The sequence below is a fragment of the Colossoma macropomum genome, unplaced genomic scaffold (assembly GCF_904425465.1).
Source record: "Colossoma macropomum unplaced genomic scaffold, Colossoma_macropomum, whole genome shotgun sequence".
Classification (NCBI taxonomy): Eukaryota; Metazoa; Chordata; class Actinopteri; order Characiformes; family Serrasalmidae; genus Colossoma; species Colossoma macropomum.
In genome coordinates, this window is record NW_023494797.1 from 16,583,924 (window position 1) to 16,601,168 (window position 17,245).

General features: G+C 40.1%; 1 protein-coding gene across 1 annotated transcript in view; it reads left to right on the forward strand.

Moving 5' to 3' along the window:
- Positions 1-1,263: 1,263 nt before the first annotated feature.
- The window catches only part of cdh15 (cadherin 15, type 1, M-cadherin (myotubule)), a 30,063-nt gene continuing 14,081 nt past the window's right edge, over positions 1,264-17,245 (forward strand). The window contains exons 1-4 of the mRNA XM_036584420.1: positions 1,264-1,486; positions 14,122-14,283; positions 15,728-15,883; positions 16,194-16,338. Of these exons, the coding sequence (XP_036440313.1) occupies positions 1,409-1,486; positions 14,122-14,283; positions 15,728-15,883; positions 16,194-16,338 (541 nt within the window). The 5' untranslated portion in view covers positions 1,264-1,408. The remainder of the gene's footprint in view (positions 1,487-14,121; positions 14,284-15,727; positions 15,884-16,193; positions 16,339-17,245) is intronic.

Consider the following 17,245-nt stretch of genomic DNA (forward strand, 5'->3'; position numbering starts at 1 on the left):
AAATGTGACCAAGGGCAGCGTTCTGAAACCTGACCATCCACACGGCACTGCAGCCAGCTGCCCTGACCATCAGCTCCACTTCTCCTCCTTCTTCTCTTTTTCTTCTTCTCTTCTTCTACTTCTTCTTTTTTTCTTCTTGCTTTTTTCTTCTTCTTCTTCTCTTCTCTTTTCTCTTCTTTTCTTCTTCTTCTTCTCTTCTTCTTCTTCTTCTTCTTCTTCTCTTCTTCTTCTTCTTCTACTTTTTTCTTCTTCTCTTCTTCTACTTCTTCTTCTTCTTCTTCTTTTTCTTCTTCTTCTCTTCTTCTTCTACTTTTTCTTTTTTTCTTCTTTTTTGCATCTTTGTATCTTTTTTACTTCTTTTTGTTGTTCTTCTTCTTCTTTATCACCTTCTTTCTTCTTTTTCTCCTTCCTTTTCTTTTCTTCTTCTTCTTCTTCTTTGCCTTCTTTCTTTCTTACTTAGCATCTTTTGCTCCTTCTACACTTTTTCTTCTTCTTCCTCCTCCTCCTTTTCTTCTTCTACTTCTACTTTTCTTCTTTTCTTCTTCTTCTTTTTCAACTTCTTCTTCTTTGCCACCTTCTTTTTTGCATCTTTTTATCTTTTTCACTTCTTTTTGTTCTTTTTCTTCTTCTTTTCTTCTTTTTCATCTTCTTTTTTCTTCTTCAACACCTTTCTATTCATCTAACTCTTCTTATCCCCTTCTTTCTTCTTCTTCTTCTTCTTCTTCTTCTTCTTCTTCCTTTTCTTTTCTTCTTCTTCTTCTTTGTCATTTTCTTCTTTTTCTTAACCTTTTTTATTTATTTTTTCATTGTCTTCATTTTTATTTTTTTCTTCCCCACCTTCTTCTCCACCACCTCATTCTTTTTCTTCATCTACTTTTCCATCACATTCATACCATTATCTTCTTCATATTCATCATCATCTTCATCTTCTTCTTTCCCTCTTATCCCTTCTTTCCCTCTGATTCCTCATGAACAGCTTGATTTCTTGTTACTCTTCCTGAAAATCATTTACTTGGTCATAAAGAACAAGTAGCAAAAACATCAAAGCATGGATGAACATTAAAACCAAAACTGTTCATAGAAGGTTTTCTCCATCTTTTTGAGGTGTTTGCTCTTTCGTGAGCAGGGGTTCATGGCATGGCCTCCATTTCCTAGCCCTCATACTTTGGGGAGTGTCCAAGCCTGGGGAGCAGAAGGGGATCTAGGATTACAGGCTCTTCAGGCAAGCCCAGCAGCAGCACATGTGCTGTCACTCATCTGCCTTACTCACACAGTCCACAGAAAGAGGGAGAAGAGAGACGGAGGGGTTCAGCAGGATTTCCTCGTCCTGTTCAGAAACAGTCTTTGAACAGTGTTACAGTCCAGCTACTGTCCATCCTTTGAGCAAGGGGCAACGTGGCCAGTGAAGATGGAAGGCCATAAAAGAGAAAGAATGGCAGGCAAGGTGCTGGTGGGACTGTGTGTGCTGGTGGCTTCTATGGGTCAGGTAAGAAGAACGACACTTTCCTTTCTCTAGGAGTGCTGGTGTTACTCAGGGTTCAGTCCTCGGCCCTAACTCTATTTAGATATGCTTCATTGTAATGTAAGCTGTAAACCTCATTTTAAGTTTTACAGATTTCAGAATGCACTTCAAATTCATCTTTTAAGCTACAAAAAAAATTGCATTGTATTTTCTTCATTATTTTCCATTATTCAGTATGATGGATTTAATGAATAATGATTAGTAAGTTTCTTAAAAGGAACTAAACTGGTGATATAAAGTTTAGGAGGCACTTATAGCCTGTGACCCAGAGCACATCTGTGGAACTCATCTATTCCTGTACATTAGGGATCATGTTCAGTAATGGATTGTTAACTTCCTTTGTTTTGAGTTAACATAACTGACATTGACCATTAGCAGTCTTCAGCAGGCTTGGACTGTGGAAGTGGTCAGTCTAAACATGCAACACTGCTGATGAATTGGACGATGAAAGCTAATCAGTAATTGCAATTGCGGACTGCAGATGGTTTCTATTCTGACATAATGGTTTGTTGTCCTTCCAACATGTCAGCATTGCCATTACAGAGTAATTAATAAATGAGGGAAAAATAAAAATATTAAAGACATCAATGTAAAGGGCAATCAGTTACACAGTCACACTGTAAGTGTTTGTAATGAAACAGAGAAGAAGGAAAGTTTTGACCCCTAGATGCTCTCGGAGAGAGGGCCGCTCTCATTTCTTGAATAAACAAGCGAGAAGCAGGGTTGGTCTACGGTGATGATTGTGTTTTTCATCAGTGAAAATTAGAAGCCAGTTGCCTTTGAGTTTGTGTTTATCACAAATATGTTTAATGTTTTATTACTTAAAGTAGAATAATAGTCAAATACAGGGGGTCCTGGGGGGTCTGGGACTTCCTAATTAACCTCCTGGACCCCCTAAATGTAAAAATAGAAAGTAGAAAAAGGAACATGTACAAATTCAGAGAAAGCTCATTGTTTAGCTGTTTCATCTACAAGCAGTGAGCTTCTTAACTAACTGGAGATGCAGCATCTGCCTGTAGTAAATTGGTTCACCCAGTTGGTCCTTCACAGCCTATCAACAGTAACCATGACCAGATACCTATGAAAAACTTTACAATATGCCACAACATATTTGTAAATATGAAAATCTGCCCAATGTCCCAAGAGTTTGGTGGAAAGAGTGGGTTGTTACTCATTTCTCAAACCATGGACAAAAGAGGAATGTGCATGATCTCAGTTAATATGTGGAAGAGCACATTACCGGACTACAAAAGAGCATTTCCTTAAGCAGAACTGTTAAACCAACTATTTTGTTGTCATTAAAGCATCGGCGCTGAGTCAGTTAGCAGCCCCACCAATGCTGGAGTAGCCAGCCAACATGGGACCCCCAGAATACCAGGGGGTATTTCACGCCCTGGTCAAATGATTCATTTAAATACACCAAAACAAAATTGTATCCCATTCATTACATTGTTATGTGGTGTAGTATTGTCACAGTCAGACTGTTGGTATGTGTCATTTGCTGGGAGGATTGAATGTTGATGAAAGAATGTGAAATATATGGCATGTCAGAAGGCAAAAATACATCAAAGCATTCCAGCAGTGGGCACGCCGCTCTCTCATTCCATAACATCTTTATCAATATTACACTGATGACCTGTTCATTTGATTTTCGTGATTGTCATTTTGCTTCACTTTACAAACATGTTGTTAAATCATGATTGGCCATGTTGGTACCAACTCATTTTGCATGCACCCTTTGATCAGGAGGCCCTCTGAGGCCTTGGTTATGGTTATAAGTCAGCTATTTTAGCCATGTATGACACCTGGGACAGCTTAGATTCCCTGCTCAGATGCCAGAGGCAATGCTCACCCCATTCCCAAGAGTGTAGGCATGGGCTGCCGGGAATTCTCAAAGCTTGGGTCCCAGGAGAAAGTACCGTTTTCATGGGAATATTGCAGGCTGAAAGGGCCACTGAGTGGACCTGAATGCCTGCAGGCCTGGTCTCTTTGATAGCCAGTGATGATGGCCAGCAGCTGTTCCCAGATGCTTTTACTCAATGCCGTTTGTCCAGCACTGTAATCCTGGCTACGGAAAGAGAAGGCCGACACCCAGAGACCGTGAAATCGTGAACAAATCGGTCCATAATGTGGCCAGTGTTGAGTTCATGCTCGTTGGAAACAATCACTCAGGCCAGCTGGAGGGTGTCCGATTCACGGGTAAAATCTCTGCTTCCTCACAGTTCCTCCCCAGGCTTATTGCAGAAGCCGTGCCAGATATCAGTGAATGGTCAATATGTCTCAGGAAGCTGAAGTGTGACCTACATATGAAGTCACACTGCTGTGCAGTAGTCAGACACCCTTCATTTACAGACATTAAGTATAAGTTATTAGATATTTTCTTTGGAGGTTTGATAGAAGATGATTCACTTGCATAAGGAAGCGACAAGTCAATAGAAAATAAGTGAGTTTCCAAAACTACTATTAAAAGCTACAGAGAAAATGGGACTCCTAACAACCACCTGGAAGACCTGGTAGACACCAAAACTGCCCCCATCAGATAAACAGCACTTAAAGCTTTCATCTTTGAGAGTGAGGAGAAAATCAAGCTGCTTCAGATCTGAAAACATCCACAGGTGTTTCTGTCCATCCTTCCACTGTGAGAAGACGACTCAGCGCTGTGGGTCTGAAAGGATGTGTAGCTGTCAAGAAGAACTTCACTGAGAAAAGGAGACGGACACATCAAACAAAGAAGCTGAACGATGGACTGACCACCACAGAGTCCAGACCTCAACACCACTGAATGTGTTTGATTACTTTAGAAAATGATCAACCAGCTTCTGATCTTTGGAGGTCTGTCAGCAGATTTCTTTGAGAAACTGAAGGTGGGTCTCCTGAAAAGAACAGAAGCTGTAATAAAGGTAAAGAGTGGTCACGCTCTGAAAAATGAATATTATATTTAGTTATTGATGCTTCTGTGAAGTTTTCTTTTTTTCCTGACACTGAAAAATGAATAACCTGACTGAAAATGAAATAAGTGAAGGCCGACTTCTGCACAGTACTGTAAGCTTAATATAAGTTTAACTGAATATTAAACAGAGTAACGTCTTCTGTTTGACCATGACTGCAGAGCATTCTGGGTATTGTAGTTCTGAATCTCAAAAAAGAGCTGTGAGAACAAGTCGTGGGAGTTCCGTCAGCTGTATCCTCCCAAAGCATTAACCAGAATTCCACGCTATGGCGACTGTTACTATTTTCTCTTCAAAACTGTTGAACACTGCGCTCCCCATTAGAGACGGCAATAATAAAGATTAGACATCTGCTGCGGTGAAACATGGACACCCTCTAAAAATAGGAGAGCTGCTGTAACAAAAGCATGTCTGCTACACGGGTTTGAAAGAGCGAGAGAGGAACAGGGGGACGGGGGGTGACCTCCAATGCAACGAGGTGCTGACTGGGCCCTGGAAGAAGCGACAGAAAAGGACAGAGCCACCTCTGTGAACCCTCCACCACCCACTGTCCACCTGGCATTGCTGCTGACCCCACTGAGATCAAGACACATAGGGATATAAATCAGCAGGACCTCTGCCAGATAGAGTGGGGGGCTATTCGGGGTCTATGCAAATAGAAACATAATGGGAAATTAGATGTTTACTTATCAACATTGTTCATAAAAAAATAGATGATGGGATTTTGTAGTAAATACCGCATGTTTACTTTTCGGAAAGAAATAAGCAAACAAGACGTCTTCACAGTCATGCAGATATGGTGCTATGCTGATCATATTTCGGTCAAAGCTTTTTAAGTAGTTTTTTCCTTGCTCAAAGGAGAATTCCACCAGTTTTTCAAAATTTCTGCTTAATTCAGTCATTGAGATGCAGCTGAAGATTTCTTTACAGTGATGGTGATAGGAACCAGGAGTCACCTTGACTAGAACACAAATACAGCCGTACAACCTTCTGAGTGTTTATACATAATGTCGATGGTAAAATAGTGTTAAATCTGAATTTTCACCCTGGGTGAGTTTAAAAATGTGCAACAGCTTTTTGTAAAACTATCATAAAACAGTGTCTCAGGCAGCAGGCAGTGTATTCATAACCATTTCATGTAATAACTTTCTCTAACTGAGGGAGCTTTTAGAGGTGGACGTCTGGTTCCTATCACCACCACTGTGAGTTGGTAAGTGTCTTGATCACACCAAACCACTCAGAATGACTTTGTTTACACCTTAATGATGGATTTATGCAGAAATGTTTAGAAATCAATGCGAGGTCAGTGTGCAGAGAGAGTGGGCAGTGTTGTATTGGTTTGATTAGCGCTACAGTGTCATCATCCAGCACTTATTTCCGGATTAGACACAGATATTACCCTGACTACATACTGACCATAATTTGATCTACAACCACCCATTCTCCACTCCAGAAATGCAGCGTATCACAGTCCATTAGTCGTGCACCCCCAGCAGAACCACCTTTGGCATGGGCCAGCTGACCCTGACATGTGTGCCTTCTTTGGAATGCCTTAGTCTGGTAAAAGTAGGGCTAAATGAGGGTTAAATGCAAGACAAGGAGGCTGAACATCCAATGGGCATTCATACACTCTGGAAAAATTCCAAAAGCCCAGTTAAGCTCACACATGCTCGGGGATTTATGGAGGTGTCCAAATCGCAATTTCATTGAGCTACTTAAGCAATGATGCTTAGATGTAGCTATCTTGGAACATGGGGGCAACATGTCGAATGTGTAAAGGCCTCTTTGTGTGATGCCATCGCAGAACCACTTTTGGTTCCTTAAGAAAGTTTTAAGCAGATGGTACTTTTTAATGTTACGTTATGTAAACTTTCTTCAGATTTACATGGTACTTTAAGGAAAAGTTGTACTTCTATCCCTCAAGGAACACTTTGTGGGACCATTTTTTGAAGACAGAAGTAGGCTAAATGTGTTTGGAGCAGTGGTTCTGCAATACTCCAGTTCTTTTTTTCCCCTCCAATATCGACCCCATACCAATACCTGGTATCTCTGATGAGTTGAATCAGGTGAGTTAGATTGAAGACTACATGAACATGGACAGGGCTGACATTAGGGATATTTCAGCTAACCACTGATTTCTGGAGTACCTTGTTTTACCCATTTTAGTGTATTTGATAATACACTGCAGGGGTTCATGGCATGGCCACCATGTGAATACACAACAAGCCATTACTGGGCTGAAGTGGGTGTGTTAGCACAAGGAAAGCATTTAATTATGCTGAAATTTAGAATAAATTGGTGGAATTCCCCTTTAGGTGTAGTGCTTCAATTAATAATAGTGCATTTTGGAGCTTGGAAGTTTTTAAAGAGGTAATATCAGATCTGTATCCATTGAAACTCAAGGTCAGGTTAGGTGTCCCTGCTGAAAAACCACTAGCATTAAAAACGAATGGTTTTGCTTTCTAATAGGAATCGGCTTAATGGTAGACCACTAGTTTCCTGTAGAATGCCTTTGGATCCCATTAGGAAACCATCAAATGCATTTAGAATGATCCATTGGTCACGTGTTGAACCATTAGGATCCTTAATGTTGTGATATCCACCCATTAATTGCAAATTACAAAACCAATAGGAAACCACTGTTGTCTCTGTTGGTCCCCTAAAAGCAGGGATAAAAGAAGTGTTCAAAACAAAAGGCTCCCCAGGACTCCGGGATCAATCACCACCGAACTAAAGCCGAGGCTTCTTCCGCTTGCAGTTAGTGCCCATCCCAGTGCCAACAACCATATCTGGGATTTGAGCCAGTGCATTCTGAAAGCGGTTCACTGTGTCGTGTGATAGGCTTTCATTCACAGGATCTTGTGTCAGAAGGAAGGCGTCCATGAGACTGAAATACTGGCACACATACGGCGCTGACACTGCCCTCACTGGAGGGCATCAGCAAGAGGCCAAGCAAGAGACCAGGCTAGCCGAGGTTCTTCCATTTTCCTCCATGAGAAGCCCAGTTGTTTTCAAAGGAGCCAATCAGAAGCAAGTTTGCTAAGCTATGTTGCTAAAGTGTCCAAATTCTACTTTTATAAATGACCGAGTGTAGGAGAAACCCACTGACCTGGAGAGCAGAAACCTATAGAAAGGCTGTATCCGTTGTTTATAGTCTACAGGTCAAACAGAGGGGGTATTTTCAGCACTCTGTCAAATTAGCTGATTAGCACTTCCCTGTGTAAATATTCACACTCCTCTCTCATATACAGACACTGCAGACAGCCTTATCTTCACTCTCTCTGTTCTGGCTTGGTCTCACTCTGGGATTCAGGGCTGCCTGATGGTTTATAACAGGGCTGATAGCCTGTGGTAGCTTTTCAAGTCATCCAGAGTGAACTACTACTAGCTTAGAGGCTGGCAGACTTAGCTTGGACCAAAATTTCAGGGCAAAGTAGCCACTAAGCATAACTTAAACATAGGCTACATTCACACAGCAGGTAAAAGTGGCCCAAATCTGATTTTCTCACCAAATTCCAATTTTTGGCTGTTCACAGTATCGTTTAAATGTGATCTATATGCCACAATCTGAACAGATCACATCCCAAACTGACTCACATGCGCAAAAGAACAGAGCTTCACGTGGCTCATTCAGAGGTAAACAATCACGACTGCTAACGAACGCCAGTCGCTCCGGGAGGATTCAGCTTCATCTTCACCAGCATCACAGGAGCCAACATGAAGCTTCACTGACTGACAGCTGGGCTCATCACCCAGAATGTGTTCAAGGTCGACGTTAAAAGGGCAACCTATTCAGCCACGGCCACTTCTTTGGTTCACATCCACAAACTCTTTAAATTTTGCTTTCATGACTTTTAGCTGTTCTTTGACGCTGCAGCCTCGCTCTCCTACGGGCGCATTCGGTTTGGATGAGTCTCGTCTAGTTTTTGTACAGAAATATCACCCCAAATGTTTATTAGGTCTCAGCTGCGCAAAATGATGATGAATGTCGAGTTGGATTGATGTAAAAGTTGCATGAATTCAGATCTGGCTGTTGCATTGCTGCATATCGGATACGGATCAGATTTCAGTACCACATATTAAAGTGTCTCAAGTTTTTTGGATTTGGGCCACTTTTACCTGCTGTGTAAACGTAGCCGTAGTTACTCTATAGTTGTTGGCTTCAGATCATGACTACCTTTCAGTGGTGATGAACTTTGACCATTACAGTCTTCAGTTTGGGCCATAAATGTCTAAACCTGTTAAAACAGTGAGGAAAAACCATTCAGGACAATGCTAATTTATTCTAGCTAGTGCTAAGATAGAAGTGATTCAGATGGATATTGTTGGCCGTGCTAGATTAAACATTTAAAGATATTCCATGTTTTATTTGAAGCTTGTAACAGACGTTAACTTACATTTTATCTTGTAGCAGTTTTGGTGTAACTTTTAGAAAAGAGCTCTGGCAAAGAGTTTCCGCCGCTCTTTACTGCTAACATCTGACCGAAATCTGGTTAGACTACAGCTCGTATACGCCGTCAGTAACGTATCTAGAATGCATAGCAGGGCGTCAAGCAAGCCTAAATTATAGGGGGGTCACAATTAGAGCAAACGACATGGGCTTCCATTCTTCCCCAGAAAAATAAGAGAAAATAATGACATCATTTTCTGCATTTTGACTTTGAATTTGGCGCGATTATTTTAAAACTTTACTAAATCAGTTTTTGTACCTCGGTAATCTCCCACTTTTTATTAGGGGAAATGTTATATATTTATTTAGAGATTTTCATGTCAGTTATTTGAACTGTTATGCTTAAAAATGACGCTCACTTCTACTCTAGCTTACACTGCTGCCACCTTTATTGAAAAAGAGCTAAATCTTGTCTGCTTCACCCAGAAAGGGGCATAAATTCACATAAAAGACTATATCTACAATCCAAATTAATTTAGAGAATATATATAATAAAGCCAGTGATAAAAGGAACCTGCTAACATGGTAACAGCTGTATTTTAACACAAGGCAGAGGAAGCAGCAGGGGCACGGATGAGACTTCTTACCACCATAAGATTTTTGACTTTTTGAGGTATATATAACATAATTAAAAGAATATGTTTGACTCATAACATAAAATGACCATAACCACATATTATGAAAAATTGTGATAAAATGAAATAAATACATAAAAAATACAAATAACAAAAATCTGGTGGGGCATATGCCCTCCAGCTTGAATGGGCATGATGTCCCTGATGCCTAGGGTAATGTAATAAAATCAAAAATGTTATTGGTTGATTCCAATTTTGATGGCTAATCTGACACATTAGGCCTTCTGTCTACCTCCTGAAGGCCTTACCAATAGGAGAGCTTACTTGGCTGTATCTACTTAGATAATGCAGTGAAAAAAGTCTTAATTGGACAATCTACCTTTAAGTCTTTCAAGAATTTAACCCTTTTGTTTCCAACTAAAATTTGGCAATGAAATGAGAGTAGTACTACAATACTAGTACTACGACACTGTTAAAGAAATGAACTAAAATTACAAACATGCTCCTATAAATCATTAGTCCTTCCCCACTGCCTTACAGTGAGCCAATTACCTCCCTAGTGAACGATTCCAGCATTGTAGCACGGCCAAAAAGATTCCAAGATAAATACGATGTAGTGGTGAATTGTGTATATAAATCCAGTGCAGTGAACACTGGAAGAACATTAAACAGGCAAACACAACTACCTGCTAAATATTAGAGTTTAAATCCTCCCAGAATACCACCCCCCCTCCCCCACCACAACTGTTCAAACACTGCTGCTGGTCATAGGGTCAGACCACAAGCAGCAAACTATCTGAGAAACATGGTCTCCAAAGCACTAAACTTTGAAGGAAGTGAGCAAGTGTGGGCCCTTACCAGGCCTTCAGGACGGCATGGCTAATTGATAAGACTGCAAAGTAACGAAGTGCTGTCCTGCTAAAGTCATCAGTGGGCCTCCACTGAGTGCCACCAACGTTGGGCCTCATCCCCAAACATGGACATCATCTAGTCACTGCTACAAAATGTATCTAGAGAATAAATATTAATTTATTAGAAATGTATATATTCATTATTTTACATGAAGACATGAAGTTTTTAGATATTTATGGTTGTTAATCATTAGAGATTTAGAGCAAAACAACACAAAAACCGTGCCTCATCCATCTCTCTGCAGGTTGAATATTAAGGTGTGTATCTATTTATATTAACCTTCAATCAAACATTTGTCACTGAATATGGCTCTGGAGAGACTCAGAAGCCGAGCTTGGTGTAGGTGGGTGTACACGAGCGATAGAGTAGTGAGTGCAGCAGTATGGAGGAATGCAGGCCGGGCTAAGATTAGTCTGCAAGTGTCTGACATGACTGTCATTCTGCAGCGGCTGCTGTATAGCATGCCATAGTGTCAGCAGGCACCTCCAGCCCTACAAACAAATCAGTCAGCTAGCACAGACACAACTGTTATTTATTCCTTTCGGATGGGACAAGAATTAGGACAGAATTCCTAAATCCAGCTGGATTTTAGACCAACAGCCTCAGACAGGTCCATAATAATAATGCTTGATATCAGCTATAAGATAAACGCAGTTATAAGACCCACTGTCTTTGTGAAGTCTGAGTAATTATGGTTGTATGTACTATATTTGCGTTTGTTTAATTTGTCAGATTATAAGATCATGACTCTCTGACCCATCATTCTCAAAAAACACCAACGTTCTAGCGTTGGCAGTCGCCTTTGTACTGTTATAAGAGCTAACAGGCCAAGTGTGAAAAGGGTGAGAACAGTCTAGAACGGGGTGAACATTCTAAAACAGTGTGAACATGGGAGAACATAGAACAGTGTGAACACAGAAGAACGTTCGAGAACAACGTGAACATGAAAGAACATTCTAGAACAGTGAAAATTGGGAATTCATTCTAGAATAGGATGAGAACATTCTAGGACAGTGAGGATGGAGAGAACATTCTTGGACAGTGTGGAAAGGAGAACATTCTAGAACAGTGTGGATGGGAAGAATATTCTAGAACAGTGTGGATGGGGAGGTCATTGTGGAACAGTAGAAAGGGGAATTCATTCTAGAATGGTATAGAAGGGGAGAACATTCTAGGACAGTGGGGAATGGAAGAACATTCTGTAACAGTCTGGCTGGGGAGGATTTTCTAGAACAGTGTGGATGGGAGGAATATTCTAGAACAGTGTGGATGGGGAGGTCATTGCGGAAAAGTATAAAGGGGAATTCAGTCTAGAATAGTATGGATGGGGAGAACATGCTAGGACAGTGGGGAATGGGAGAACATTCTAGAACAGTGTGGATGGGAAGTATTTTCTAGAACAGTGTGGATGGAGAGATCATTGTAGACCAGCATCAAGGAGAATTAATTCTAGAATAGTATGAATGGGAGAACATTCTAGAACAGCATGGATGGACAGGACATTCTAGAAACTGTCTGACGATCACACAGTTTTGGTGTTTGTAGGAGAACTTATGTCATTATTCATTTTATTTAATTATTTTCTGAAAAAAAGCGAAATGATATGACAGCCGTGTTGTACGTAACTGTACGGTTCTGTTTGCTCTACATTCTCTACAGGTATGAAGGTGGTCCGCGCTGTGGGGGGGCGTGAGTGTGTTTGTGTGCAGTGTTCTGTCGTGTGTAGTTGATTCAGAGTTTGACCTGTGAACTCCGTCAGGTGCAGTGTGGGACAGAATAGAGTGGCAGGCCGTGGGCGGAGAAAACTGAGCTCATTCCTGCAGGAGACAGCTGTGCCAAGTGTGCCGAGCGTGCACGTGTGTGTGTGTGTGAATGTGTGTGTGGGTGGCTGGGAGGAAATATATGTGACTGCATAGATACAAGTGCGCTGGATTTGACATTAACAGCAGTGCGGAGCCGCAGGAAGTGCTGCTGCTCTTTACCACAGCCAGCTGCAGCTTATTACTGGCATTCAGAACAATGCAGTACTTTAGTCTCTTAAGGATTTCCTATTAAATGTATCCAGCATTCATATTTCTGCAGTGAATTTGCTCTGAAAAGAGGCAGAAATGGACATTCAGTGATCATAACTCTGCACCGTCTGTGTGATTCACATGGCTGTCATACACATTCTAAATGACCATATGGAAAGGAAGTAAGGAAATATATTTCCATGTATTTTTCAAAATATGTGTCATTTATAATATATTTCCATTTGTGATATATATCCTTTCCATATATATATATATATATATATATATATATATATATATATATATATCGCTGTTGTCGGAAGAAAACCTCATATCTCCAAAATGGTATCTTTACAGGAGAAGGACAAAACCTACTTTATTTTTAATGTAAGTCAATGGAACCAGATTTTGTTAGCATTTCTGTGTCTCTTGTATTAGTCTTTCAGGGAAACCCTCAGCTCCCAAAAAGCTGGGACAGTATGTAAAATGCTAATAAAAACAGAAATCATTAGTGAATTCAGTTTCACTTACTAAATTGACAACAGTATAAACACACAACATTTGATGTTTTCCCTTATAAGCTCAAATATACGCTCATTTCAAATTTGAAGGCAAATGAGACAGGAGAATGTTTACCACTGTTTTACATCATCTTTCCTTTTAACAGCACTTAATAAACCTTTAGGGGCTGAAGATACAAACGGATCCAGTTTAGAAATTCTTCCATTCTCCATTCTCATTCTTCCATTATCCAGATCTTTAGCTACGCAACCGCACTGGACCCTTTGTCATATTTTGTGCTTTGTAATGCACCACAGGTTTTCATTATGAGACAGATCTGGACTGCAGGCCAGTCTAGCAGCTGCAGTCTCTAATTACACAGCAATGCTGTTGTAATACACACAGAACGTGGCCTGTTGTCATGTTGAAATAAGCATAGACATCCCTGAAAAAGATGTCGTCTAAAAATATTACATACATTTATTTTTCAGAGTTGATAGTGCCTTTACAGACAGGCAGTAATACACCTCCATACCATGACGGACACTGGCTTTTGAACTTTACACTGGTAACAGACTGGATGGTCCTTACTTCTTTGGCCTGGAGAGCACATGTCCATTATTTCCATTAACCCACTGGTGGGCCCAAAGTTTATGACACACTTTTATAACCTAAGAATAGTTCAGCCAGTTTGCACTGAAGTCCCTGTAGTGACCGAATAATACGCCTTAGTATGTAATAAGCCTGGGATTTTAATAATGTTAATATGGAAGATTGACACATCAGATCACAATACACGTTTTCACTGTGCATCAGACCATTTCAGATGAGTTCGAGCCCAGAGAAGTCGGCAGCGTTTCTAGATGTTGTTGACATATCTTGCATTTGTGGATGGAGCAACGAAACTTTGTTTATTGACACCAGTTTGTCAAAGAGTTCTCAAACCCATCATGGAAGGGAAGAGAGATCAAAGGTCATTTCTGGATGCACCTTTTATACCTTTTATAAGTTCAGCATTAAATATCTTGTCTTTGTACTGATTTCATTTAAATACAGGTCAAAGTGAGTTTATTAATAACTGCTTTCTGTTTTTATTTGCATTTTCTCTAGACTGTCCCAGCTTGAGGGTTGTATATGCATGTATAGTAGATCTAGTATAAAGACTCTGACCGGTCCATATAAATGTCCTTATGCACTGCAGGTCCTGAGCAGCCCCCAGCCCAGGCAACATGACCTGAACCCTGCTGTGCTGTATCCGTGGCAGCAGAAGAGTCCAGGTTTGGGCAGGGTGAAGAGGGACTGGATCATCCCCCCCATCCGGGTCTCTGAAAACAGCAAGCAGGTCCCTGAGTACCTGGTTCAGGTAAAGAACAGAAGAGGCTGAAGGAATCAGTTCCTGTAATGTAGGAGCACAAGAGCAGGCTGGATGTCTCCAGTGTGCATCAGTCTGCTTTGGCATATATTTAAATATTCAAAAACGCACGCAGTTAAATATATTCAGCACATATATATTAAAACATCACATATATTGCATATACATTGTAGTTTGTGATGTAAACAGAAGTGAATAAAGCTGAGGCATCCTGGACAGCAAAATAATGTAGACCAAAACTATGAGATACTCAGAGAACAGAAGAGATGAGCGTTAACATGATAGAGAAACCATCACCGCAAGGCAACAAACAAAAAGAAGACAAACGCTACGGTGGTGTGTCCTCTGTAGAGGATGTGTTAACTTATCATTAGAGGATGTATTAGCTTATTATTTTAGATATTTACTTTTAAAATTAATCAAATTATTATTTTTTTATATACATTTTATTTTCTTATTTGATTTTGCAACAATCCTCATTTACTTTCTAATGTGGTTTTTAATTTAATGATTTTCTCTTTTAAATATTTTGTTTTAATCATGATTTAATCATGTTTTTCATTCCTAGTCTTGTTCATTTCTATTTATTTATCTATTTATTTACATTTCTGACTCTGTATTTTTTCATTTCTAAAGCACTTTGAATGACAGCAGGGTATGAAAGGCGCTGTATAAATACATACATACATACATCATCTAAACCGCTTATCCTTCTGGGTCGCGGTGGGGTGCTGGAGCCTATCCCAGCTGTCATTGGGCGGAAGGCAGGATACACCCTGGACAGGTCGCCAGTCCATCGCAGGGCGGGCTGTATAAATAAACTTATTATTAAAAACATTATTTTTATTTAGAAAATCAGAAAAACTATTTGACCAAACGACTGTATGAAAGAAAAGCTTCATATCTCTGAAAACATTTTTACATCTGTTAATGTAACTTTTAAAAATGGAGGCTTTTTATTTTATTTTAATGTATGTGTGTTAATGTACATTAATGTTATCACAAGTAATCTGGACCATCTCTGTTCTTATATTTGTCATGTTTGGTCAAATATTCAGTGTAAAGGGCAGCTTGTTTTTTCAAACACACTCTGAAAAGAGATTGACTTACAAACTGAAAACCCTGTATGTTAATATTTGTTGACATTAATTACAGTTGCAGTTTATATTGAGGTGACAATGTCCACACATACTGACTCTACTTTTACTTTAATAAAATAATAGTAAAATAAAAACATGTTGTCATGACAGCAACAATATCAACTCTTCCAAACGAAAGAGACTTATATCTTACGTCTCTTTTCATTTATTGACCTCATCCCAGCTTCACGTCTACAAACACATCTGTTGCAGCAGCTCTCCTCATGTTCTCCTCACACATTCCTGATCAGCTGCTCACTGTGTGCCCTTAACACTTTCCATGCTTCTCCTCGCAGATCAAATCAGACAAGGTTTTCACTGGAGAGGTGATCTACAAGCTGGAGGGCCCCGGGGTCGACCAGGAGCCTAAAGACCTCTTCGAAATTGATGACAAAACTGGATGGATCAAGAGCAAGATGCCCCTGGACAGAGAGAAGTACAAGAGCTTCACGGTAAATTGAGGGCCGTAAATAGCAGGACGTTCCTCTAACCTCCTCGTGTTCCTGGGTGTTACGCAGCAGCAGCCTGCAAACAGCTGTTTCATGGTTTGAGGGTTGAGTGTTTTAGATGGAAATAACATGACTTACATGCTGTAAATATTCTGCAGAGGAGTCAGTCAAGACTTCAGTCTCACTCAGTTTAATAAAGATTTCATTCAATGAATGTTTTGATTTTTTTGAAGGTTTTGAAGTCTTGATTCACTTGTTTTACTTCCTGAAATGACAGAAATGTGTGTAATAGGTTGAACTTGTTTGTTTTCAGCTCAAAGCCTTTGCGCTGTCCCCCAGTGGAGAACGTCTGGAGAACCCCACCACTATCGAGATTTATGTACTGGATCAGAATGACAACAGACCGAACTTTATCCAAGAGGAGTTTATTGGTGCCGTGCCAGAATTCTCCATTCCAGGTAAGCAACACTCGAAAGTAATTTCACACATATACACATCCCTGCACTGCACACAATGAAATGTATTATTGCGTAAAAAGAGCAGTTTAGTAAAAATAAATAATAACTTTTATGCAATCCCCCCCCCCTTACCCCAAATGGAGCCAATCAGCCAAAGTCTAGAAGTCTAGAAGTCTGGAGTTTACTTCTTTAGTTCAATACTGGAGCTACAAGGCTAATACAGCTAACAAGTAATGGTAGCTTAGACCCCACTAGTTAGTGTCATGCAAATGGCAGCCCTACATTATCTCACTGTGTGGAGGTGTTCAGTATGTCTAACAGACTTGATTGTGTGGTTTCTGACACCGAATGACACAGTTATCTATAAACATGGACTAAAGTACAGAAAAAATCAGGCTTCATGGCTAAATGCCATAAAATAAAATATAAATGGATATATGTAAGCCGCTAAGCCGCTTATTGTTCTGGGTAGCGAAGGGTGCTGGGGCCTATCCCAGCGTTCATTGGGCGGAAGGCTGGAAAATCCCTGGACAGATCACCAGTCCATCACAGGGCAGACACACAGACATACACACTCACACCTAGGGCCACTCCAGTTGGCTTGACTGCATGTCTTTGGACTGTGGGAGGAAACTCACACAGACACAGGGAAAACATATATATATATTATATATATATATATATATATATATATTTTTTTTTACTTTTTCAAGTTCGTATTTAAAAAGAATATATTAAAAATTTTAAAAAGTTTGTAAAAAAACTATTAAATTCTTTAAGAAGTTTAAAAGACTCAGGGCTGTAGCCCAGGGCCAAGACACACCCCTATGCTATATATGTTTATACTTGATATATATATATCAAAATGGAGATACTGCTTTTTTGAACAGTGACGATACAGAATATA